This window comes from Botrytis deweyae, assembly GCF_014898535.1.
Source record: "Botrytis deweyae strain B1 chromosome Unknown BDEW_008, whole genome shotgun sequence".
Taxonomy (NCBI): Eukaryota; Fungi; Ascomycota; class Leotiomycetes; order Helotiales; family Sclerotiniaceae; genus Botrytis; species Botrytis deweyae.
Genome location: NW_024066215.1, coordinates 1,271,419 through 1,297,664, shown reverse-complemented (window position 1 = coordinate 1,297,664; position 26,246 = coordinate 1,271,419). Strand labels below are relative to the sequence as shown.

The 26,246-nt window shown below is 41.8% G+C and overlaps 4 protein-coding genes across 4 annotated transcripts; all 4 read left to right on the top strand.

Moving 5' to 3' along the window:
- EAE98_004568 (uncharacterized protein) lies at nucleotides 1-417 on the top strand (the record flags this gene model as incomplete). The annotated part of the gene is made up of 1 exon (XM_038952188.1): nucleotides 1-417. One exon carries the CDS (start codon nucleotides 1-3, stop codon nucleotides 415-417), a length of 417 nt encoding a protein of 138 aa, XP_038811724.1.
- A 12,974-nt stretch (nucleotides 418-13,391) lies between these two features.
- Nucleotides 13,392-14,699, top strand: EAE98_004567 (uncharacterized protein; the record flags this gene model as incomplete). Its single annotated transcript, XM_038952187.1, has 1 exon — nucleotides 13,392-14,699. One exon carries the CDS (start codon nucleotides 13,392-13,394, stop codon nucleotides 14,697-14,699), a length of 1,308 nt encoding a protein of 435 aa, XP_038811723.1.
- Nucleotides 14,700-19,769: 5,070 nt separating this feature from the next.
- Nucleotides 19,770-20,009, top strand: EAE98_004566 (uncharacterized protein; the record flags this gene model as incomplete). Its single annotated transcript, XM_038952186.1, has 1 exon — nucleotides 19,770-20,009. The coding sequence occupies one exon, from the start codon at nucleotides 19,770-19,772 to the stop codon at nucleotides 20,007-20,009; it is 240 nt and encodes a 79-aa protein (XP_038811722.1).
- Nucleotides 20,010-21,171: 1,162 nt separating this feature from the next.
- EAE98_004565 (uncharacterized protein) lies at nucleotides 21,172-21,351 on the top strand (the record flags this gene model as incomplete). Its single annotated transcript, XM_038952185.1, has 1 exon — nucleotides 21,172-21,351. The coding sequence occupies one exon, from the start codon at nucleotides 21,172-21,174 to the stop codon at nucleotides 21,349-21,351; it is 180 nt and encodes a 59-aa protein (XP_038811721.1).
- Nucleotides 21,352-26,246: the final 4,895 nt, after the last annotated feature.

Genomic DNA, 26,246 nt, shown 5'->3' with positions numbered 1-26,246 from the left:
ATGTCAAAGTTATTTCTCCCACCGCGCGAAACTGGCGGTAAGACTTCGGGATCGTGGAAGTTCATCCCCAATTCATTCGTACTCGCACACGGATTTCCGTTTGGGTCGCCAACCAACATCTACATTCCATCCTCTCCACCTCCTCCTCTCCTCGCTTCTCACCACTCATCCTCTCCTCTCCACAATCCCTCTCAAAACCACTCAAGGCCGAGTGACCGCGCAAATCCACAGCCTCCTCTCCTCCACGATTCCCCAGGCGCTGCCGGTGTAGCTTCGGGTATTTCATGGCATAACCTGAATCCCCATCCACCCATCCACCCATACGTAGATACCTTGGTTTCGCGGCTCGTTCTAACAGCCGACCAAATATCGAACAGGAACATCCGACCACCCAAATCACTGCCATTCTCAGCATGACTCCAAGCATTTCAAGCATAAATCAAGTGCCGAGTGAGTTGGAACAGCGGGGTGTGTTTCGGTGGCCCTGACATTAGTGCTGTTTTACGAGGTTTTATAATGTTTTAATTTTCTTTTTCTTTCTTTCTTGGTAAAATTATATAGTAATACGTGTTGAATTTTCGAAAAGATGGAAAGGGAAGGTCATTTCGAAGGCTGGACGAATAAGACGGGTGAGCGGTTACGGTGTGTTGTTGTTACGGGATGAAAATGGAAATAGTATGTCCGGGTGAGAGAGTGGGAAATGCGTGATTTGACGTGATGAATGATAAAGGCCTATGTGGCGTATTTTCCCCTCGTCTAGCAGCTTGATTTTTCAGCTTCCTCCGCGCTTTCTGTTGACCTAACCGGCCTCTGTTTTTTTTCTCCTCAAAGCCCGTCCGTCCCCTGGAGAGTTTGGTTATAGAATCTTGAAATTATCACCACGCCCCTTCCTAAGTGGATGTCCTCCTCCGCTAAATACAAGATTATGTAGGACTTGGGGCTTCGCAAGCCTTACTTGAGTCCTAAAAGGACCTTTTTACCCTAAAAGGTGGAGAGTTGATAATAGTAACGGATAGGTCAAGCGGAATTTCGGTCAGATTGTGGGGTTTAGCAACACTAGCCTCTAGGTGATAATTGTTGGAATTTTCGAAAATCTTGGAGGGGTACTCCGTATTGGCATGAAATTGGAATATAGTTGGTTCCCACTTGATGTGTGTTGGTGTTTTGTGCTTGGTTGGAGATTTATGAATTCTGTCTGTTGGTAAGCAGTATTATATCTGGGACTGTGACTATTTGGGGATGGATCGATCATACGAGAGGAAGGAGATTGCAATGGCTAATTTGATATGGACAGAATGGGGGATGGAGGGGTAGGAGCGTAGAGGGAAGAGATAAGGGAAAGTATTTGCATTACTATAATCTTCCGTAGATGGACTTGGGAAACGGTAAGTGCCATCGTATTTGAAAAGCCATATCTAGATACCAGGCTTAGAACCATATTCAATGTTCATAATTTCTCAGGAGATAGACCTAGACTAGCATTTAGCTCTGCGGGACACGACCTAGCCAAAGTCTCAAGCCCATATTCATGTAGTTGGAAATGCCGCGCCGTGATAGCTCAATGAATGGAACATAAAATAGAACTTCGAGAACGTAAAAGAAGTGCCCAGATCTTGCCACCTCCAATGTCTAGAGCACGTTTCTTGACATTAAATTGGCGTTGATAAGAACAAAAGTTAAAAAAGAGAGCGAGCGTATATGCAAGATTCCGGGGAAAGTGATGTAATATTGACTAACTGGGATACTGAAACCTACAAACATAAAATAGAGTTTTCGAGATATGAAAGATGGCATATAACAATGCCGATTACCAGAAATTGTACATCTGGCTGTGATATCGAGGAGTCGTCACTCTTTTTGATCTGGAGGAGGAAGAAAACTTTTCCGAATCCCCTAGCTTTACCCGATACTTTGGTATCTCCAAGCTGACACTTAGAGTTGGCATTTCATGGAGATTTGCATCGTTGGTCTATGAAAGAAAGCAGTAGTGCCTCTTGGGTCTGGGGTCCCCAATAAATTCAATATAAAAGAGTATCATTGGCAAAATGGGGTATAATAATCAGTTTCCTTACCTCCTACCCAAAACGGATAGTGGACTGAAAATTTGCACAAGAACAATAAAATATCATCCATCGACTCTTTCACATGTCTGATCCAACATTCCCACAACCGATATCCCAGATGTATGTGAATGCAGCGCAGCAACATGCATCGATGTTAAGGCCTAGCACACCACTAACAAAAAGCTTATCGCCCGCCCTGAAAAGGTATGGGGAATTTAATTTGCGGTTTTCGGACCAAATGGACACACTCATTCTCACGAGTCACGATAGCATCATTTTCCTCGCCGCTCGGAGCTGAAAGCGGTATCTGGCCCTCCATTCGGTTTTGCACGTCTGCGAATGGGGCGCATAATTCTACTGATTTGCGAACTGGCTTCTTCTCATCAGCGTTAAGAGTATCCGCCGCGGACATCAACCCATTCACACAGTAGCGACGGAGAAATTATCAGCATACCAACCCATCCGTCTCATCTAATTTCACAATGTCTACGGACGTAATAATCACCGTGTCTCTTTTCCCCATGAAATTCAATAAACGTGCCCCACGATGAAAAAAAAGGCCGAAATGGAGACTTGTGAGGGATACCTCGGGATCGAAACAGCCAACGAAAGATACGACAGACGAGTAATGTTTGGCGCAGAAGTGCTCAAAGTGCTCAAAGTGTACGAGGATAAAAGGACCGGGAGATTTCGGAATCCACTCTGTTAATGTGAAAGTATGGAGATATTTGAGGATCAAGATCCACAATAAAGCCGTCCATCAAATACATGGATGGTATCGCATCGTATGCTATGCTATGCGCTGGTGGGATGATTTTGCAATATCACGTGTCTTTAGATGTCTTTGGATAAAATTGAAATTAGATGTGAAAGTGCACGCACGTGTTTGAGGAAGATTGACCAAAGGAAGTTCATAGAATCGGAATTAGTTGCGGCAATTGAGTAAGTTTGTTGAGCATCGGAATTAGTGGAAATGTGCGTGAACCGAAACCCCTAGACGATGATTAATTTTAGATGAGGCTGGATGTCTAGACTACATATCTATTGATCCAATAGATTGAACTATTTGAAGTATTGACTGTATTCTGTGGTGCAATCGATATATTTGAGCACAACTTTCATGCATTGATCTGCCAGGCTTTCTTTGCATCTAGATCTGGTCATGGTCACATAGTCATAACCATGTCATCATCCTGAAAGCATCTACCGTAAATCCTGATTTCCCATCCCAATATGGACCTGAATCTTGTCTTGATGATCAATAACCCATCTGACATTCGGAACATGGCCTCCGTATCACCACGCACGGTGATATCTCAAACTGCGTTCCTACTTCCATCCCTCCTGTGATCTATCCCCTTCCATCTTCACCTTGATGGCCCAAAATACGGCACAAGGCCTGATTAGGGGGGTCGTGCCTGAGTACGAATTACCCTTTTGGAATTATCCGACAATGCGGGTGTTCGTTCTTCCCTCCACAAATTAGTCCTGGGGTATGATCGGCCCCGCATTCATCAAAGTTGTGCTTCTTTCTTTTTCCGGCTAGGATTCCTTCAAAGCGCCATTTGAGACCAATATCGTGCAATTTGTGTATCTCTCATTCACTCGAAATCCAATAAATCTCTGATTAATACAGTAATCATTGACTGGGATGGAAATCCCATGGGAGAAGCACCATCCAGTAAGGTTACTTTGCGAATGCCAAATGAATTTAGATTATCCTTCGAGGCTCAATGAGATGGAAGACCGGGCGACCGTTCCATCATTCATCCCCCTTTACACGCTCGAATAGTATCACTCCGCCGCTGTGCATCCGAACAGCCGAATGAACCCCTTTGAAATTAGGGTTTCTGATATTATTTATCGTAAAATTGGTATGAGAGAAACATGACGATTCACAACCCCATGTTCTCCGGCGAAGCAATCACAGTTCCCCGTTGCATTGATCTTCAGTGCATTTGATGCAATACCAAGCGCTCAAATCTACTGGAAACAATATCGAGACTCCCAATGGACTCTTATTATTCGTGGAGGGGATTTGTGTTTCAAAAGTATGAATATGGAGAACAATCTAACGGTATCTCTTCCTTCAGGGTTATATGTCGATGATGAGTTGTCCGAAGCCTATCTTTCCATAGTAGCCATTTATAAAAGGGAAAAGATAAGTAAAGTTCAGTCACTGGACGGGAACGGAAGTAAAAAGACGCGTTTACTGACCCCACAACAAGGATCCTCATTACCCCAGTTCTCAAACCTCAGCTCTCATCCTCCGTACAACCCCCACGCATAAAACCAATCTTGTGTTTTCGTGAAGGCGTGAGGGCGTCACCAACTACTGAAGGCCCCCTGGTGTGAGACAATCGTATCAGCATCAGCTGTAACATTGTTAGAAACCCCCATACTGGATCAAGAATGATAGGTTTATAGAGCGCTGAGTATATTATGCTTAGGTGTCCACAGTCGACTGCGCCTCATTTTGCTATACCATATCGTATACTCTCACTTCCCCGAAAGTAGACGTCGTGTTGAATAACGGTTTCGCTGACCCCGACTCGCCGATTTTATGAAGACCAGACCAGGACTACTGTACAGGTAGCACAAAGGTAACGATGTTAATAATCTGGAGATGCCGGGGTAAAACAAATTCGAATACGAGTCAGATTCCGAATGACCCAAGGCTGGTTCATAACATTTTCGTATGTCTCTTCCCACATTGGTCATGGTCATCAAGCCATCTACCAAAACAAGGAAAAGATAAAGCCATTTCTCAATATCTAATAGATAGCAAGCGTGAAAAAGATAAGAGAGAAAACTTGTTGGAGATAACACCCTACCAAATTTCAACATCACCCGCCCTCCAAGTTTCCGACCCCCAACCCCCAACATGTGCTCTCCAAACTGTGCCCCAGGTTTAACTCTCCAGCTTCCGTGACTTCGGCGAAACTGAAAGTCCACCAATCACATTCTGTATACGACAACGGATTAGCCGAACCCGTGATCTTGCTTCTCGAAGCCTTTTCGAAGGTCGAACAGCCGAAAGCACATCTTGGCGACGATGATCCTCACCCGCACAAAGACCAAAATAGAAAACCATCAGACTAGGGGTAAAACTACGGCAGATCACAAGAGTCAACCCAATCTTCCTCTTCATATCACATATCAATAGCCTCATTGTCACGAATCTCCTTTATCATTACATACCAACTTATGCAATCTGTCTTCTCTTGAAGAAAACAACAAGGACTTCTCAATTTGTCAGAAAACCAAAAATCTACTTTAGGTAATTCCTTCGCTCAAAACTTCGGCGGTTGGACATGGAGACCCCACCATTCTGTCCACCATTCAGTCCACCCTTTACTCCACACAGAGTTAAATCCGCTCGTGCCGGTTCTATCCGCCCAAGCTCCTGGTATCCACCCTTGTTTGAAAGCTCAAATATCTGCAGATCTCGCGTTTCCCAGATACCAGTATGACTCTCGAGAGGGCCAGGGAAAACGTGAAGCTATTCCCACTTACTCGTTCCCAAATGATCTCCCGCACGAAATCTATAGCTTCCGTCCGTCCCTCCCTATCCCTTTAAAGCGCACATTCCCAAGCTTCCTATGTCCGACGAGATGAAGAAAAAATATGACAAAATAAAGTGGATTCGATCTATTTCCCCGAGATCATGCCTTTAAGCGTGGGGTCTTGGTCCCTTGTCCCTACGTAGCTCGTAGGACGCCGTCACGACATTTCCCATTTTTTGTCTCGGGGCGTTTAGAGTAGATTCTGGAGAAAGCCCACTTTTGCTATCCACTATTCCTGACGTTTCTCTCGCAATGCAAATTTAAATTTGGGTTGGAGATTTGACTTGTTGCTGATTATTGGCCGAAAGGACACCGAAGAAGGGCCTGTTGTGAAAGACTTTTTGGGGAAGGGGGGAGGGAAGAGAAAAATTGGGAAATGGGGAATGATGATGATGATGATGATGATGAAGGAATGTATGGAGACGGTATATCGAGTTGGGAACTTGGGAATATGTAATCACTTGTGCAGGTACGACGGGTAAGCAGCTAGGTTTGGTATTATAGGGAGGCGGCGTGGAAGTTGACATATTTGCGGATAGCTTGGGAACTTTAGTTTAATCTCTTCTTTCAGATAGAACCTTCCCCTCCTTCTCTTCCTCCTCCTCTCCCCCCTTCTTCCATCAAGACCTTCTTGTCTTACGAGAGTCTTGTCGTCATAATCACTCACAGGAGAAAGTCCGAGACCCTCCCATCTTAAATGTGATAAACACGGGGTAATACCGAGCCCTCTCTCCCTTTCCGAATCAATGACTCGTTACGAGTCAGTCCGCGTAGGGTATTATGAAACATGAATCTCTCTTGCGTGGCTTGACCGCGAAACTGGAGATGAATCGGGGTTCCCGTGTTTCCTTTTTTTTCATCTTCTCTGAAGATTCTTCTCAGAGTTTTCGCAATCTCAACTATACCTACCCTGAAGGGTGTTAGAGGACAGCGGGAAAACCCTACTACCTAGGTAGTCTCTCGTGTCAAATCAATATTGGCAAACTCGGCGGGGCAGCGAGAGAAAAAAAAAGCTGGAGTGGATCGCCACCGGCGTGTATTGCTTATCAGATAGTGGGGAATTTGCAGAGCAAATAACTGTATTAGCTTCCGGAGAAATTTCGTGGGTTTTGCTTGAATAATGGAGGAGGGAGTCGGATTGAATACAGTGGATCCAGCGGATGCCAGATTTCGGGAATCGTGGCTGGTGCTTTTTGGCCTTGCTTTCCAAGGTTGCTTGTACGAGACTCTGCAGATGAAAATAGCTGGTCCAATGTCCTTCCTCCAGAAGCTATTCATGCACGTGTTTAGGGGATTTCGTTGCGGTTCAACAACACTCCACTCCACTCCACAACATGACATAACATAACATCGCATAACCAAACACAACATCACAGCCGCAGCACACGAAAGAAAGAAAGAAAGAAACAAAGCCAGCCAAGTCAATAATTAAACATTCCAATAATAAAAACATCATCAAGACAATCATCCTCTCCAATTCCCATTCCAATTCCAATTCCACAATAAGGGGTATTCCAGTTTTCCACGCAGATGCAGGACCCATCCAAATGCGAAACATATTTTGCCATCATCATCTGAGTTGTCTTGGAACAATTTCCAAAAACCCCCCGTCCCCTCCCTTCTCAATCAATACCCCGTCACCCATCCTTTATGTGGCTTGTCTTGTATCTGCTAGACCTGTCATCTTTGGGGGCGAAGGAAATATCCTTCGTGGTCTACGTATGGGGTTTCCTTTCTTTTGGGAGGCTGTGGCGTGAGGAACTAAGGGATGGTCGGTCTACTAGGTAGCTGTATACTCTGTTTTATGTATGTGTATTATGTGTGTGTATGTATGCGGCCAGCGGTTACGTTACAAAGGAGTCACTCAATACGAAGAGATGAAATTGCATGATTCTCATATATTCTTGGTATGTATAATACAAGACATGAAAGAAATGGAAAGGAACAAGAGAAGCGAGTAAGGAAAGGAGATGGATGAATGTCGAAAAACAATTTTTTTCTTACAAAATAATAAATAAAAATGCATGTGTGTGTATACCCCAGATTTCAATTGCAGAAACCCAAAGAAAGTCCAGTCAAGTCAAATAAGTCAGTTCGACGATCATCCAATCCGTCCGGCGTCCGCAGCAAGCACAACGCCTCATTCAAGATCTAGATTCTGTCTCTCCAGTCCAGTCCGGTCCAGTAAGTCCAGTAGACACAATACAGAATACCGAGTCCAGAGTCCAAACCCGCGCCGCAATTTCCGAAGAGGAAACGAAAAGTGCAATTACAATACCTACTTCCTACAAGCAAATCGAATCCTCCAGGAATGCTTCCTCGTCAAATTGAAGGTCCCTCCCCTCCTTTTCTCCCATCTACAGCCCCCAATCTGTAAATTCTCTGAATAGAGAATACCGAATTTCTCGCGGGAAAGTTAAGCATGGTGAGTGTGTCTTGGGTGAATTATAGGAGAGGGAAGGGAAGAATATAGGAAGAACATATACCTACCTACCTAGGTCATAACAACGATCTTAAGAAGGATAAGAAAACTCTCCCGAGCGAGGGAGCGAGCGAGAGTGAAGTACAGGAAAGTAAAGTATAGGAAAGTAAACTAAAATATAATACGATACGATATGATATGATACGATACGATAAAGTAAAATAGAGTAAAGTAAAATAGATAAAAGAATCTACAATATCTATCTATCTATCTATTTTCCGAAGTAACGAATCTGAGATGCGAGAGCGAGAGCGATGCATTAGTAATATAATAAGCTTAAGGCTGAGGGGAATGGAATCCCTTGTTTGGATAGCTTTTCAGGCAAGATGCTGGTTGTTGATCTGGGATCTGTGTAGAGGTATCTCATGTTGTTCATATGTGGAATGTATACAGAATACGATATGGAGGTAGAGGAACCCTTGTTTTTTCTGATCTTGTCTTTTTGGTCTTTCTGGTCTTTCTTATTATGACATAATATCATATAACATATTATGCTATCTCTCGATACACTGACAGTGTATCTACATCATCTGTAGGTATCTATAGCAAAACTAGTAACTAAAGAGATTGTATATCATGCGTGGGAATCTAGGTAGATAGGGACTGGGAATTTATATACAGTACATGTAGATAGAGTGATTTTTTATCCGATTTTTTATATACTTAATGATGCAGATGCAGAAGGAGAAAATTATTATATTTGATCACCTACCTACCTACCTACCCCAAATATACAGAGTACATACGGAGTATATACAATAACTCAAACCCCCCCTCATGATCCAACAATATGTCAAAATATCCAATATTCTCCTGTCCAAAATTCTCTGGATGAGAAGATTCCGCGTCTGGTTGAGATGCGGTGAGGTGGTCTGGATACGCGTTGTGGTATGGTATGGTAATGGCGGCGGAGATGGGGGGAGGTGAGGATGATGGATGATGTTGGGTTTCGGCTGAAGAAGGGAGGGATGGGATGGGATGGGATGGGATTGGTGATGGGGTGTATGTGTATGTATGTCCACGGTATATATATATATGTATATATTATTCTTATTTAGAAAGTATAGCAGCTAAAAGGCTTAGTAATTTTCTATCCCTCCATCTATTCATCCATTCCTACTCCCTCCTATACAGTAATCATATCATAGCATCTAATATAAATATCACAAACAAAATATTCCCTTACTAGGTATTTACTTACTATTTACTACTTACTATTAGATATTCTATTCAGCTAACAAACGAAACGAAACGAAACGAAAGTCAGCAAATATCGATATCTAGTATATCTATCTATCTACCTAGTATCTATCTATTATATATTTAATTAAACAGCTATATAGAAAATTATAATTCAATTCCAGTATACATATATATATATATATATATATATATATTAAGAAAAAAAGAAGAAGAAAACCCTCGTCTCCTTACCTATTACCTTATTAATAATACTCGGTATTTGTAAGATTCTTTATATTCTATTATATTCTATATCCTACTTATATTAAATATATTCATTCATTTATATATACTGATATACCGATATACTGATATATCGACATACCGATATAAATATATAAATATATACACCTATCGAAACTCTAGCGTTCAGAGAGAGTCAAGTCAATCTTCTAGTTCTCAGTCTTCTAGATCTCCAAAAAAAAACTTCTAGCTCTGTTTGTGTATCTTTATATCTAGTATGTATATATGTATGTATGTATGTATGTGTGTATTTATTTATCTATCTATCTATTATATCTGAAATGAACTATCAGGTAAGATCCGCAGTAGAGTAGAGTAAAGTAGAGTAAAGCAGAGTAAAGCAGAATAGAGTAAAATGCAACTACCGGCCGGTACATAGATAGAGAGAGCAAGATTTCAACTCTCAAGAAATGAATGGTTTTAGGAAGGAAAGAATCGAGAATTTTATTTTCTTAATATAAGGCTTACAATGTATATCAGAGAGAGAGAGAGAGAGTATTACATTATCGCAATCACAACCATAACACAATACAACACAACACAACAAAAATACTCAAGTACCCAGGTACCCAGCTCGAGATACAAAGAGCGAGTAATGGGATCCCTAGATACATACCTACCTAGATACCTAGATAATAAGGTTACCTACCTACAGTACCTACAGTACCTCCCTCTCTACTCGGGGAAAACGAATACACATACACGTACGCACGCACGCACGCTATTTTCCAGCTCGGGGCGGAGGGGTTGGATGGGGAGTGAGTGAGGGTGTGAGAGAGGTGAGAATGAGAAAGAGAGAGAGTGTGTGTGTGTGAGTGTGTGTGGCTTGAGTGAGGATAGAGTGATGATGGAGTGATGATGGAGTGAGTGAGGTGAGAAAGAGAAAGAGAAAGAGTGTTTGGAGTGTTTGGAGGGAAGGATAGGGTATGTTGACTTTTTAATGTTTATTGGGATTATTGTATAATACAAACCCGTCTTTTCTCTCTCCGGAGACCTAGTTTATCTTTTTCGTAAGTAAGTAGGAAGTATTACAGAACAAGATACTGACTGTATTGTATGTATTGTATCGTCTCGTATTGTATCGTTGCGTGTTGTATGTATCGTATTGTATGTATGTATTGTAGGTAATGTATTGTAATGTAATGTAATGTAATGTATTGTAATGTAATATTACATACCGTATTACCATTATGCACAGCCAAGAAAGGTACATCACATCACCTACCGTACATGCAGTACAGCAGAACAGCATTGCAGAGTTGCAGAAGCACATGAGAGCTTATTACTCCATGGCTGGCTGGATTACTGGATGCAGAGAGAAGGGAAAGGAAGAATGGATATGGAAGGGAAGGGATGGGATGGGATGTCATGGGTATATAGTAGGAGGTAGTAGAAGGGAGTAGGTACGCAAGAATAGGAGATGGATGGATAGTTGGCCATGTATGGACTTGTGGAAGGAATGGAATCGAGGGATAAATCGGAAAGAGAGGATAGAGATGGAAATGGAGATGGAGAATGGAATGACTAATGATGTTCTCCGTATGAATGAAATCTTGTGTTTGTTCATAAGGTTGTTCATAATATTGTCATAATATTGTCATAACATTGTCATAACATTGTCATAACATTGTCTTCCTTTTTCTTCAATACACCACTCCCTGGTAGTCCCTGACTATCTTTTACATTTTGTGGGGGTGTGGTTTACTTCTTTTGGCGTTTGTCTGGGGTATAGATAACTGAGTCATCCTTTCCCTTCGCGGCTTGGAACACACTTGGAATTAATTATTGGGGGAATGGAAAGACGGCGAGAGGAGGGGAGGGGGAGGAAAGTTAAATCTTCCCTAAATGATCCCCAGATATCAGATACGATAGGTACGGCTATACTTTGGCCATTTATTATCGGTCGAGAGTGAAGGAAGGATGTTAATGACTAAGACGAGGCGGTAGTCATAAATCAGCCATAAGAAAGTCCATGACTCGGTGGGAGGAAGGGAGAGATGATGGATGATAGTGTGAATCAAGTGTGAGATGTTTATTCAATGAGAGATGTAAATGTAAATGTAGGTGTAGATGAAGATATAGATATAGATATCAATACCAATACCAATACCAATCCCAATCCCAATAGAATGAATAGGAATAGGAATCGATATGTAGATATACATCCATCGAAATGTACACATAGAAAGATATCTACCTACCGAGTACCTACATACCAATCTCTGTCTAGAACCGTCAAATCTCTTACAACTACTGGTGTATGACTCTCTCGTCTCCGTCTTCTCAATAACCAGCCGTATTTTTCTTGTCTTCTCTTCTCACTTCTAGTCTTGTCTTGTCTCGTCTTCCTCCGATAGCTGGAGCGATAGGTTGGTTACCTATGATTGATGAAATGCAAATGGTCACGAAAACGAAAATGAAATAAAAGTGAAAATCAAGATAAAAAGGAGCTAAAGTAGTCTTATTCCAAATATGTCTCGACGCTTATCCCCTTGGAGCAATGCTTCTCGTGCAAAGAGATAAGAGCCGATCGAAATCCCACCGGACTTGACACAACACACCCACGCCCCCATACCTTTTTTCCTTTTGCTTACGGTTCTTGCTGAATTACACTACGCTACCCTCTCCCCCTAAACCCTTTTCGGCCCACCCACACTTATCCTTCCTACTGATTATTCCTGCCCTCCGACGCTAAGTGATTAGTTTCTCTTAATTATTTAATTTTCCCCCCCTCCCCTCCCAAGAAAAATAGCCCCATTTTCACCAGAATCACATCCAAATCGGCGTTTTATGATACTGATAATGTAATGCATTTTTTTCATTTTCCATTTTCCATTTCGCACTTACTTCTTCGAGACCCTTCATTTGACTTGGACCTGATCTTTTCTCATTCGTATAAGTTGAAAGGCCACCCACCCCCTCTTCGGCATATCTTCTTCTCCGTCTTCTACCCCGTCATTTGGTTTGGACTCTCTCGGATCATATACCATCATATACCATCACACACACACCACACCACAGCACACCACAGCACACCACACCGTCTTCCAAGTCTTCTCATACGTCTTTCAAGCAAGCAAGCAAGTAAGCAAGCAAGCATCTCAATGCTCAGTTGAAAAGAAGCCACAACAATTACAACGATATCAACATCAACCACAACTATATCAACAACCACACCCACAACCACCACCACCGCCTCCACATCGACTCGACTCGACTTTCTCCCAAATCACATTACTTCTCAACCCCCATCTCAACCCCCATCTCAACCCCCATCTCAACCCCCATCTCAACCCATTACAACCCATTACAACCCAAAACACCAACTCACCAACTCCAAATTCCATAACCACCACCACCTTCAGATTCACCGATTGATCTTCAACCATTACCCTTGAAACAATCCCAAAGCGAATCCACACTAAGGATTGATTAAATACATATTGACACTGACTCCTCCAAAAGTCTCAATTCATTTACTCCCGCTTTCCTCTCCGCTTCGGCCTTACTACAACTGAACATAACCCACTTTATTAAGGCTCACCCACCATTCACTTATATATCACTGACGAATTCCCCCAAATTTCCATCTCTCCCCTCAAAAAAAAAAGTTTTCGGACATTTTTATCGAAAGTGATCTTTGGTCTTTGATTATCCCCCTCCCTCTTACAACATTATATCGACTCTTCCAACGTGCTTTAAAGTCTTGCTTGCTCGGTATCAGACTTCATTGAAGGATTAGGGAAAAAAAAAGTCGACGTTCGAGATTACAGTATTCGTTGCGGCGGCGATCACATGCAACGCGCTTCTTCAGCAGTAGATTTTAATAGTCTACTGAATCCTCCTCAGTCTACTCAGGAATTGGAACACCAAGCTGCGAGACAGAAATTGGCCATCATCCAACAGCAACAACAACATCAACGAGAAGCAGAAATGGCTGCCATGAGTATGATGGCGCCAACTATGGTCGGTGGACACCATGGAGATGATCGTCAAGACTTACCTCGACCATACAAATGTCCTCTGTGCGAAAAGGCTTTTCACCGTCTCGAACATCAAACTAGGCACATTCGAACTCATACGGGCGAGAAACCTCACGCTTGCATGTTTCCTGGCTGCACAAAACGATTTTCCCGCTCGGATGAACTCACTCGTCACTCGAGGATACACAACAATCCAAACTCGAGAAGAAGTAACAAGGCACAACAAGCTCCACAGATGGGCGTGGCGATGCATTCAGAGTCCATGGCGACCATGATGCCGCCACCAAATAAGAACATTACTCGATCAGCACCAGCGTCCGCTCTTGGTAGCCCCAATGTTTCACCGCCTCACTCATACTCTTCGTATAGCGGCAACTACCTTTCGAGTCTCAATCCTCATGGAAGAAGTTTAGGAGGAAGCCCAAATAATGGTCAAGCACCGCTCACCGACATCAACATGTTGGCGACTGCGGCGACACAGGTCGAGAGAGAAAGTAGCACCACCGCCACTCACTACTCTCAACACTCCCAACCCCGTCATCAACCATATTACAGCCATAGCAGTCACAACAGCAGGAATCATCTTCCCTCGCTGCAAGCTTATGCCATGACAAGAGCGCATTCTCATGAGGAAGATGACCATTATGCTCATCGTCACGCGAAACGTTCCCGCCCAAATTCGCCCATGTCGACTGCACCATCTTCGCCTACATTCTCTCACGATTCTCTTTCCCCAACCCCTGATCACACTCCCCTCGCAACTCCTGCGCACTCGCCTCGTTTGAGACCATTCGGTGGTGGATACGATCTGCCCGGTATCAGAAATCTGTCTCTTCATCACACACCTGCCCTTGCACCCATGGAACCTCAACATCTTGATGGTCAATATCACTCTACCGCTACTCCTACCCCGCCAACCACGAGTGCTCCAAGAACAGGTCTTACCATCTCTGATATCATGTCTAGAACGGACGGTAGCACGAGAAAACTACCCGTTCCTCAAGCTCCGGTCGCTGTACAAGATCTTTCGAGTCCGGGTGAAATTGGTTTCAATACAAGTGGGCAGAGTAGTACCACTGGTAGTGTTGCTGGAAATGATCTCGCCGATCGCATGATTTGAAGATGATGCTTTGGAATGGCCTCCAGTTTTGGGAACATTGCAGTTGTATGACTTTCAATATTCCGTTTAAAAGCAATGGTAATATGAGTATTTCAGACAGTTTAATCTGCACCATCATATGGTTATTACTCTATCGGCGTTTGATTATCACGAAAAGACACGTGGCAAACAAGAGACAATCGTCCCGATTAATATCACCTCATCGAGCCCTTTGTCAACCACCACTCGCGACCTCATTAGAGTCAACATCTCGACTCCTCATTTAACCTTTTATATGGTTCATTGATTGTTTTCTTTTGCGGCATGGATGGGGTTTTTGGTTGTATACTTAAAGCGGCATTTTCAAACTATAGACTACTTTTTTTTTTGTCATTGAATCTATTGATTCTGATTCTCCAAATTATGGAGCATCTCACGGCTGGCACAATTTTTTTTATGTTTGTTTTCATTAGCTTTTTATTGTTCACCACGGATTGGAGCGAAGGTTAAGGATGCATTTTTAGCATTCTTCGGGAAGCGTAAACATATCCGGAGGAGGATTTATAGACTTGGGTGACGGTATGGACTGGGGATGGGGAATGGGAATGAATGGGGAAATTCATGGGAGAAAAGAAATATTTCATCCTGACAGTGGCTATGAATGGGGTGGCTGGGGGAGAGTGCAGAGTAGAGCATAGGTATCAAAGGGGATGAAATGGTGGATGGAGGAAGTAAAACGATGAAGTAGCATTTAGCTAGCTTAGTATAGAATTTGGCGGATACCAAATAATAAGCGATGAAATCAAAATTTTCAACAACCCATCATTTGGAATTTTGATCACTTGTGGTTTTTTGTGAAGAAGAAGAGGTGTCATGTGTTTGATTAGTTTGAGATTGGAGAGTTTGAGGCTTGTTATTGGTTTGTTGTGATTTGTGATTTGATACATCCATGGTATTAAGACTAGCTTTTCCTCAGTTCCCCGGCTGGCCTTATCTTATCTTTGGTTTGATGTGACGGGATGGGATGTGTGTGATGGGATGGGATGGGATGGGATGGGATATTAAGTGATGTGATGTGATTTACTCCGGGTTTATTATTCTGCTCTGCTTTTGAGTTGAGATTTGAGTTTGAGATTTGAGTTGAGATTTGAGTTGAGTTTTGAGTTTGAGATTTGAGTTTTGAGTTTGAGACAATGAATATTCTGTCTGTTGTATTGTGTTCTGTTGTGTTGTGTTGTCCTGCTGATTGAGTGAGTGATTGATTGGAGGGGGTTGAGGATGGAGGATAAGGAGGGGGGTTGAGGATGGAGGATAAGGAGGGGGGTTTTAGGGGGGGATAAGGAGATGGGGGGGATGGGGGGTTTGACATGTGACTGTGACTGCGTGACTTTGATTGTGGAATGGATGGGATGGATGGGGATGGGGATGGGGGTGTGTGGTAGATAGAAGGGGATGAGGATGGGAGGGGATGGAATAGAAGGGAATGGAAGGGGATAGGGGTGTGTATAAATGTATAATAAATATATAATAAATAGATAAATAAATAGGTAGGTAGGTAGGTAGGTAGGTAGATAGGTAGATAAATAGGTATAAATAGATATAGATTGGGATTCGGATTCGGATTCGGATTAGAGTATGTTAGAGTATGTTAGAGTATGTTAGAGTATGTTAGAGTATGTTAGAGTATGTTAGAGTATGTTTTTGGGGGGGGGGGGGGGGGGAGGAGGAGGAGAAGGAGGAGGAGGAGTGGAGAGGTTCTTGGGTTGGATGTGGATGTGGTTGGGTGTGGATGTGGATGGGTGGATATGGTTTATATAGGAGGGAGGAGGAGGGATGTGGTTTATATAGGAAGAAGAAGAAGAAGAAAGAAGGAGGGATAGAATGTAATATTTGATATTTGATATTTGATATTTGATATTTGATATTTGATATTTGATATTTGATATTTGATATTTGATATTTGATATTTGATATTTGATATTTGATATTTGATATTTGATATTTGATAATATCTCGGTAGTATATTAATCTATATTCTATATCTATGTATTTTGATGTGTCTTGATGGGAAATGAATAAAAAGAGAGATTCGGACTGATTTTTGAGGGGTGGATTGATTTATGAGAGGTGGATTGTTTTTGGGTTTGGGATTTAGAGGGGGGGTTGGAGATTTGGAGGGGGAAGTAGTTAGGTAGTGGACGTGGTAGTTAGGTAGATTAAGGATGAAATGTTTTTGATATCGTTTTCTTGGGGAAGGGGGAGGAGGGAAGAGGGGATTTGAGGAATCTTTTTCTTTGTCTTTATTTTTTATTTTTATTTTGTTGTTGTCACTTTTGTGGGGAAAGGTTGGGGAAATGTTGGGGAAGAGGGTGAGAGAGGGGGGATGTAGAGGGGGATGTATATGATGTATGATATAGAGATAGATATAGAGATAGATATAGAGATAGAAATAGATATAGAGATAGATATAAAGATAAATATAGAGATAAATATAAAGGTAAATATAGAGATAGATATAAAGATAAATATAAAATAAATATAAAGATAAATATAAAGATAGATATAGAAATAGAAATAGATAAAAGATAAATATAGAGATAAATATAGAGATAGATATAGAAATAGATATAGAAATAGATATAGAGATAATATAGAGATAGATATAGATATAGATATATTTATAGAGTAAATAAATATAATCCCTAGGAAAAATTGAGAGTTTGGAGTTTGGAGTTTGGAGTTTGGAAATGTGAGGTGTGAGATGGGAGATGGGAGATGGGAGATGGGAGATGGGAGATGGGAGATGGGAGGTAGGAGATGGGATGGGAAGAGAAGTTTGTAAGCAAGTAGCTAAGTAAGGTTATCTGAGTAACCTTATTGTCTGGTGATTCGGGCGAGGTATTCCTCGTGCTGGGGATTGGTATGGGTTGGATGTGTGGATATGGGTGTTTAGTCTATGTTTTCTGGGGGAGGGGAGAAAGGGGGGGTAGGAGATGGGACGGCGGTAGTATAGGTTTGAGGATTAGAGCTCAGAGGGGAGGGGGTAAATTTTATCAAGGTTATGAGTATGGTCAGATATTTTCTTGTTCGTTATAGAGGGAGGAGAGATAATGGGAAATATTATTGAAGTAGCTCAAGTAATTAGAATTGTAGGTCTGAACAGCTCGATAGATCAATGGGATTGTAACTGCGACAGCGAATCAGGAATTACAGGGGAGAAAGAGAGATCGATGATGATGAGATTCTATCATTATCTAGGTACCTATCTAAATATAACCGAGAAGTCTAGATTCACGAAAGAATCCTTAATCATACGAATAATTAAGAATTACACGTGTAAATGATGTTGGATGTTGGAGGTTGCTTTGCATTGGCATGTGTTGAGATGTGAGATGTGAGATGTGAGAATGTGGAATGGGGAATGGGAAGTGGGTGAGTAAGCGAAAAGGATTTAAGGAGGGGGGAATTAACATGTGAAAATGATGGTTTGTAGGTATGTATGTATCAGGTATGTACTAGGTAGGTAGAGGGTAGGTAGGTAAGGGGTTGAATTGAAGATTTCAATACGATCACATGTTTTCTTCGAGGATCGTCTTTGAAGGATAGAGATAAGATAAGATGTGATGTGATGTTATATGATGTGATGGACTGATTCGGATGCGGATATGGAATTACATAATTACATAGTACCTCGTGGGTAGGTATGAGAAGACTAGGGATTTCTTTACTTGGTTACATTATTGGGTGGAAGATATTACTATGGGGATCAAGGCGCGGGAAACTAAAATAGATGGAACTTCTTTAACACTACCGTGACGCTGCAGCGCTTATGGATGTATGTATTGGATGCAATGAGATGCATAGGTGAGCGGAATGGGAAAGGAATGAGGATGGTTGAAGGGAGATGGGGAAATAGTTTCCGTTATCCTAGGGAAGGGAGATACATAGAGATGGGTGTCGGACCGATATGTATACCTACCTACCTAGCGATGTAGCTTTCGCGAGTGCGGAGGAAGGGAAAGAGGGAAGAGGATGGACGGTATGTGTACTGGAGAGGAATAGGAAATATTCGAATTGACTACGGGTATGAAGGACAATGTGGTGACGTGATGGAAGCATCCCGGTGATGAGAGAGTAGCTTTTGAAAATATGGTATACGAAAGAATCTGTGTTGCATGATAACACACATTGATGATGAAGAAAATATCACAATGATGAGCAAGGTCTAGATCACATCATCCAAGCTGAAACGATGACCCGGTTTAGGGATTTGTGTGGATCATTTCCCCTTCAGATCTCATCGGTTTCAGGTTTATTTAGATGTATACATTATGGTAGAATCCGGATCTCCTTCCGATTGATGGGAAATGTTGTCCGTCAGTCACGGTGTATGATACATTTTCATTGATATGATTGACATCCTTGATACGAGATTGCGGAAAATACCTCGAAGATTGTGATAAGTGGAAGGTGTTGATCTTTGTGCTGAGTCTAAGAAACATGCTGTCTTCGACGTGCTTGAAGAACTTTACATATGCTCGAGGAATAGATGAGGGTGTCGTCATGTGCAGTTCGATACGGTCACTATATTTCGGTACAATGTTCCGCTTTCTATTCCTCCTATGGATGAGGATACAGTGGATTAGTGTGCTGATATCTTATAATGTTGCTGTACTCCACTCTTTCAATATCTTCTACAAATGCGTAGTATTGAATGGATGAATAAGTATCTGTAATATAGGTATACATCCACACAACTCCCGAAAGGGTGTATGCCTACTCCGGCACTGTATACCAGTACTTCTACATACTTTTCAATACCTGTGAAATTTGAGACTACCCGTTTTGTCCCGGAACTACTCGATACTGTATTCTTGAAGTAGATCATACCTGCGGGTATTGGATGTGCCATGATACCTATGTACTCCAAGAACACGTGTAAATGGAAAATAGCATGGCTGGAGATTTATCCAAGGTCCTACGTACCATACTATTATCCGATTCTCCAAAAGAAGAAATTGCACACCATACAATTGTACATGTACATACAAAGTGACATCAAGACACGGGTCCTCACCAGCCGCTGTCAATATGGAAAAACCCTTAGACAGCCAACTTGGCAATTCTCTCCAACCCCCAACCCAAGCATACCCCAGCACCTCCACATCACCAACGCAAAATTACCTGACGACAAAATACGGTCTGTCTTGCATACACCCAGGGGAAACAAGCGTTACCGTCGCATTCTGTGGCGCCGGGCGCCAGCTGAAGTTTCCAGATCCAGGTTCCGCGTTGTGGAAACGGGGCGCGCCGGTGCGATTGAACGGGTGAGAAATTAATATTTCTTCAAGGGGTGAATTCATCCGCGGTGGGAAATCTCTCTACGGTATGTGGTGCATGAGAGGGTGGGATTGGGAGGGATAGAGAGATATGGGTATGCGGAGGGGAATTGCGAATGGTGCGGATTAATCGTTGGGGTGCCGAATGCGGTCGCGTGCATTTGGGGTGGTGAGGGTATTCTTGGTTCTGGGGTGTTTTTGTGGGGTACGTAAGGGATGGGTTGGTTATGGGGTGGGTCTTATTGGGAAGGGATAGATGGTGGATGGTTTTATGCTAAATGGAAATGGAACTATCCTATCTATCTATCGATTTCATGAATGAGGCTGGAAGGTGATGAAATAAAAACTGCTAATAATCATATCGTAACTCCATTTTTATCACGGTTATAGATAGAGTGTTCCAGATCCCTCCCAATCTACCATTACATATCGCACCATGCCATAGAAGAACGATTAAACGAAGAGACCAGCTCCTCGTATCCCCATTTTGCCAAAGTCGGGTTCTCAGGGGATAATGAGAGATAAGGCCGACTGGCCTTGGTTAAAACCCGTTGAGATTCATCCGTCTTCCAAGAATACGCCGCATGCAATATATATTGTACTCGGTATATTCTTACCGGAGCAAGGAGGGTGTGGCAGGGTGATATGAAGGGGAGAAGGGAGAGATAAGATTTCTGTTGCTGAAACGGGATACGACGTTGACACGCGAGATATGGCGAAGATGAAGATGATCTGATTTCATTTATGGAATTGATGAATTAGATACGAGGGAGATTTTATTGGTGGATAGCATGGAGAAATGTGCGAACGAATGACTGCCGTACTTCGGTACTGCAGATGATGAGCATCTCGTGGTCCGTCATCTCATGAATGATTGAAAGCTCGTGATTCAAAGACGGGAAGGAAGAAAGATACACTGGTACTAATTGTGAGTTTATAGATAGGATAATATCAAATCGATGATATTAATATGTGCGAGGCTCAATCCAGGAATCTGGTAGTCTGATGTTCTGCGTTAGAATGTCGTGCATTTAATTTATTTCTTGGCTGGTCGTAATGACTATCTTGCGGCTATATTGATAGCAAAACGCTATGGAAAATTGGTAAACGGCTTGGATGATATCAGGATGTTTGTTGAATGGTGATCAGAGGCGATGGAGACGAGCTACAGGTTTCATGTGTTATGGCAAGCCGGGAGAATGGGAACTTTCTTCCGAAGAGAAGTTGAGGAAATGGTAAAAGGCGGGGAAGCGAAAATCAGGGGAGCTGAGAATGGTATTGGCGAGGATCAGGAGGCGGCGAAAACAAGATATGAATGGAATTGTGGAACGTGACATGTCTACTTTACAAAACACACGAGTGGCATGGTCTGAACGCCTAAAAACGTCGGAGAAAATGGATAACTTGATAAATAGAGATTTCCCAAAGTCAACCGTGGTACTGGAATTTATCCAATCGTCAATAGATTTTCATATGACTTTCTAAATTCTAAATATTCTAGGAGGGAAAAGATCGCTATCTCAAGTATGAATGAGCATGAATGTTGAGAGCCAAGCAGGTTAAGATATTGTACTGAAACGGTTATATGGGAAGCGAGGGATAGATCTCTTCTATTGTCGAGGATAAAAGTGTATGGAAATAGTAATATGATACATGCACAACATTGAGCACATCATACAGGGAAGAAACCCCAAACAATTTTCTAGAGATCTCCGCGACATACAGATATTTTGCATGTAGCGCAAGAACTTTCGGAAAAATAAAGAGCGTTAAACTTTATGGATGTAGATCATTAACATTAAGAAGACGGAAGAAATATTGTACATTGAGACAGTTGATAGATTTTCCTTTGATTCAAGATTTCGAATGTTAGATCTTTATGTCGTGGAAATTTCCATTCGGTCTTGTTTAAACTCGTGAAACCATTTCATGGTTCATGGATGAAAGTGAGGGGAAAATCCTCTCGTTCTGTTTCACTTGATAGAAAAAGATCATCAGAAGAAGGTACTTGAGTACAAGTGATACATAACGCGATTAAAGAGTGCAATCGACGGGGAAATTGAGGAGCAAACTTTCGATCTTGTAAGGCGGCTTGGCACTGACATAAAGATCATCTCCCCAGATTTTGACCTGCGTTTGACAGCGGAGATGACGATTATTGAACAACAACCTTGGAAATAAAGTTTTGTCAAACCAGCTCAACACGATCGGGAAATGGATGGTGTGATGATTGAATAGATTCATTTGTTGACTTCAACCATTTCGTAATGATATGAAATGTATGACTATTGTAAACCATTTCGAATCGTTATCTTCCGAAGTGGATTCTCCAAGAAGTAGCTAAGCAGGCAGTTGAACTCTCTTTTGAAGCTAGATAGGTATTGTTGGGAAAGCCATCTGATGACGAATGGAAAAAGATGTGATCGAATCAACCATACCCCAGACTGAAGAGCGTGGGGGCATTTACCCTTGAAAAGAGCGGTGTCTACAGAATAATACTTTCCATTCCATACAACATAGCGGTAAATGCTTCTAGATTCCATAATCCTCGTCTATCATCAAATTCGTCAGGGCTGAGCCACAAGCTGACCTAATCGGCCAGCGCTCACCTAAGATGGCTATAGTTAGTTATGCTATATGCCCCATTATTGAACACGGCGAGGCCGTAAAAGCCTAGGGTTACAATAGGTAGGTAAGCTTTAAGATCCAGAGACACTTCGTAATTCTGCCTATTGATCTCTTGCGAGAGGTTTATGATAAGAGAAAGCTATTTTAGAATATGTCAAGGGCAGTAAGTGGTGCCAGTGTGTCAGCAAGTGCGGGACACTATATGAACAATACATCAATAACCAAAAGCGCAGAAAGTCGAATTTCCGTATTATTTTCACATTTTAGTTGTAGGAATGAGTAGGTATGTCGTTTGTTCGGTAAGGATTTAAAATGCGGGGGGCGGGGTTCGATAATGTGGAGAGAAACCTTAAGTGAACTTAAAAAAGAAACTTTATCATTTCAAATATTTCGACCTTTTTTTCGACAATAATGAGAAAATGTTTTGGAAATTATCTTCGAAGAAAATAACTACCTATTTGAGAATTGAATAAACTTCATACGTCTCAATTAAAATCTTACTCGATAAGTAAAAAGCTCAAGGATGAAGAAGAATAGTCAGTGCTTTGCAGACGCCACCCAATTTGGGGAACAGTGATTTTGCATTGCCTGAACGGTTTTTTTAATATATCGACGTGAAGCTTCATTTATTCCGGAGGGGTGGGAACCGAGAACGCCTAATCATTATTGGAATATGATCCGATTGTTTGTTTGCTCATTATTTCTTCTCACTCGAAGCAAACATGATACGATGAGTGACAAATAGACTACTAAATTTTGAAATGACCAGATAAGTTTTAGGACAGCTCGAGTTCCGAGATCGACCGGATGAGAGATACTGTATACTAAGTTTATGTATGTGCTATGTATGTGTGTATCAGAAAATCAATGTCGTGATAGACAAACACTCTAATTATGGAATCATGCCGGTCAATTTTCCTGCGCTCTGCAGTGCTTCTTGCATTTTTTGTGCCGGAAGACAAGAATAGTGAGACTATCTGCTGCTACCTGCTGAGGAAAAAAACTGATGATCTTTTTATCATGTGTTACTGTACTTTCTCAAAGGTCTAGAAGTATTTCAATCAATAATATCACTCAGATATCCAACATAGAAAAAAACAGCACATGCTTACACGGTCCGAAATGCCGGGAGAAAAACTCCATATTTTGATGAGGCGAGTGTGGAGATCTGGGGTAAAAGTCATCTGAAGAAAAACCACAACACTATTTCAAACAAGCTTCATCTTGCAACGTATCTTCTATTCACCTACTTTTTGCATTTCGTGCAGTACAGCATGTTGATCATTGTGCGCCGTGTGACTTCGGAGCGAGTGATTTTGAAGAGCAGGATTCAAACGCCTCAAAATTAATGTATCTTCCGTACCATTGATCAAATGCCATCGACCCCGCGATTCCAATTCCTGGAGAAATACCAGAAGTCTTCTGCTTGGCGTGGATCATCCACTCAATTAGCATTGTCGTTTGTGGAAATGTGGGAGATACGAAGATGAACACTTTCAATTCGCTTCCTTCCGACAGACACGGCTGATAATATCATGATTCTTGGTTTTTCTCGTAGATATTCAAGCTGGTTCAGATAGCGTGGGGCGTAAATCATGGTCTTAGATATGTCGTGCGTGAGCCATATTCGGGGCATTTCCGAGCCCATTCATGTTTCGTGGGTGAATACTACTCTCCGGCACTGTAAGCACGAGATGAACGTTTATGACATGAAATTTTCGCATCAATCTATGTATTTTGTCTCATTTTCGTATAACATTACATCGTTATAAAAGAAAACCAATTCGAGAATAAAGAATCATTGAACATCCCCGATGAAGCACAATCGATACGGGGCTTAATCAGGTACGAAAGCAAGATGGCCATATGAACGGGATCCTGGTGCTACCATGAATATGATAAGAATTCAGCTAGCCTAGTTCCTCACAAACCGCCTTGTACGGCGTGGATACCCATTTCAATTTTTCCCATCATGGGGTAAAGTCGGAAAAAGGACCTTTTAGGTAACACGACGGTAGCCGATGCACGCGTTCAGATAAGAAGAAGATATTCGCGACGACGAAAAGAGCGAAATGTGATGTGTCATCTCGGATCCACGCAGGTGTATTGAGGTTCGGAATTGACGGTTCCAACGATGTCACTTCACGATGTTACCATGTTGTTTGATCGGTGATATGCCTCTGTGGGGGTCTTTTGGGGTAATTGCTACGTGGGGATATTGAAAATGATAAGCTTCAATGATTGGAAAATGTGAGATAATTTAGAGTGCGATTGGAGTGTTGGCCTACATAAACTTTAATTGTGAGGTCTCGTAAGCAGCACCATATACAGGGCAAGAATCACGAATATTAGAAGATTTTTGAGTGTTTCGGCTATATCAATTCTTTATTTTTTGGAGAGCCAAAATATGACAGGTAAGAATGATATCTTTTTGTTTGCCGAAGTCGAGGAGAGATATACTCAGGGGAGCGATAAAGACTCCGAAGGATAAGCGAGTCATGAATTTCCCCCTGATTTACACCCTACAGGATCGTGGGGGGTTCTAGTACACATAAATGGTTCGTCGTTTTATTAGTAGCAAAGCGATACTAAAATTTCACAACGTAATCTTTTAAATACATCAATGATGAGTTGACATGTATTTCTTTCAATGTGGCTTGCGAATTTGATATATTGGGTGCATCAATTATCGAAGCATTATTTCTAATTCCAATAATCAAGTAGGTTGTGCATCTTTCCACATCTAGAACTTTATCTTGTGCTCGCGTCACATATATCTGGTTTTGTTATATCTACATCTTATCTTTCATGTGAAGACAGCATAGGAAAAGTTTGATTCATTTTGAGTTACTTATTCCATCGGCCGTATTATTCTCTCCGATCTCCAAAGTATGATTTCTTTAATAGCAGTGGGAAAACACCTACTAGCTGGTAATCTTGATATCATGTGGCAGACATCAAGAAGTGTCGGAGATATCGTGGAGAGATGGTAGATTTTGAGTTGTTCCATGAACCGTGGCTTGATGAGAGATAATCCAAGTGGGAAAAAGAACACTCGACTCTTAATTTATTCATAACTAGGGGAGAATAATCTCAGAAAGAATTCTAGACCACAATATCTTTAGAGAATGCTTGTCTTTTCGTTGCTAAAAAGGAATGTTGACCTTCGCCTATTGCTCTGCAGCGTCACCTGAAGATTTCATCCCAAGCTTATGGCGATAGCCGTTCCATTTATTGTATTTGTTATCTATATGTAGAACACAATCAAGCCAAGATGTAGATTTGGCCGTGAATATCTACGTCTTTGTCTCATGTTTATGTCTCAACGCCGTGCCGTTGCTATAAACCTGCAGAGACATTACTTTTTGTAATATACGATATTAAGTTCGAACTATATTCATAAGGTTGTGAATGAATTCTGTTCATATGGATCTTAAATGAAATTTCGAGTGTCTATATCTGAGACCCAACTCAAAGTATATCTTATTTGAAACATCGAATGGGAAACATGTGACTTCGACACCGTTTCACCAGATACCATCTTCATTTTGTCCAGAAGAACATCTCATTACCGCATGGCGATTATGTCATATTAAGCAGT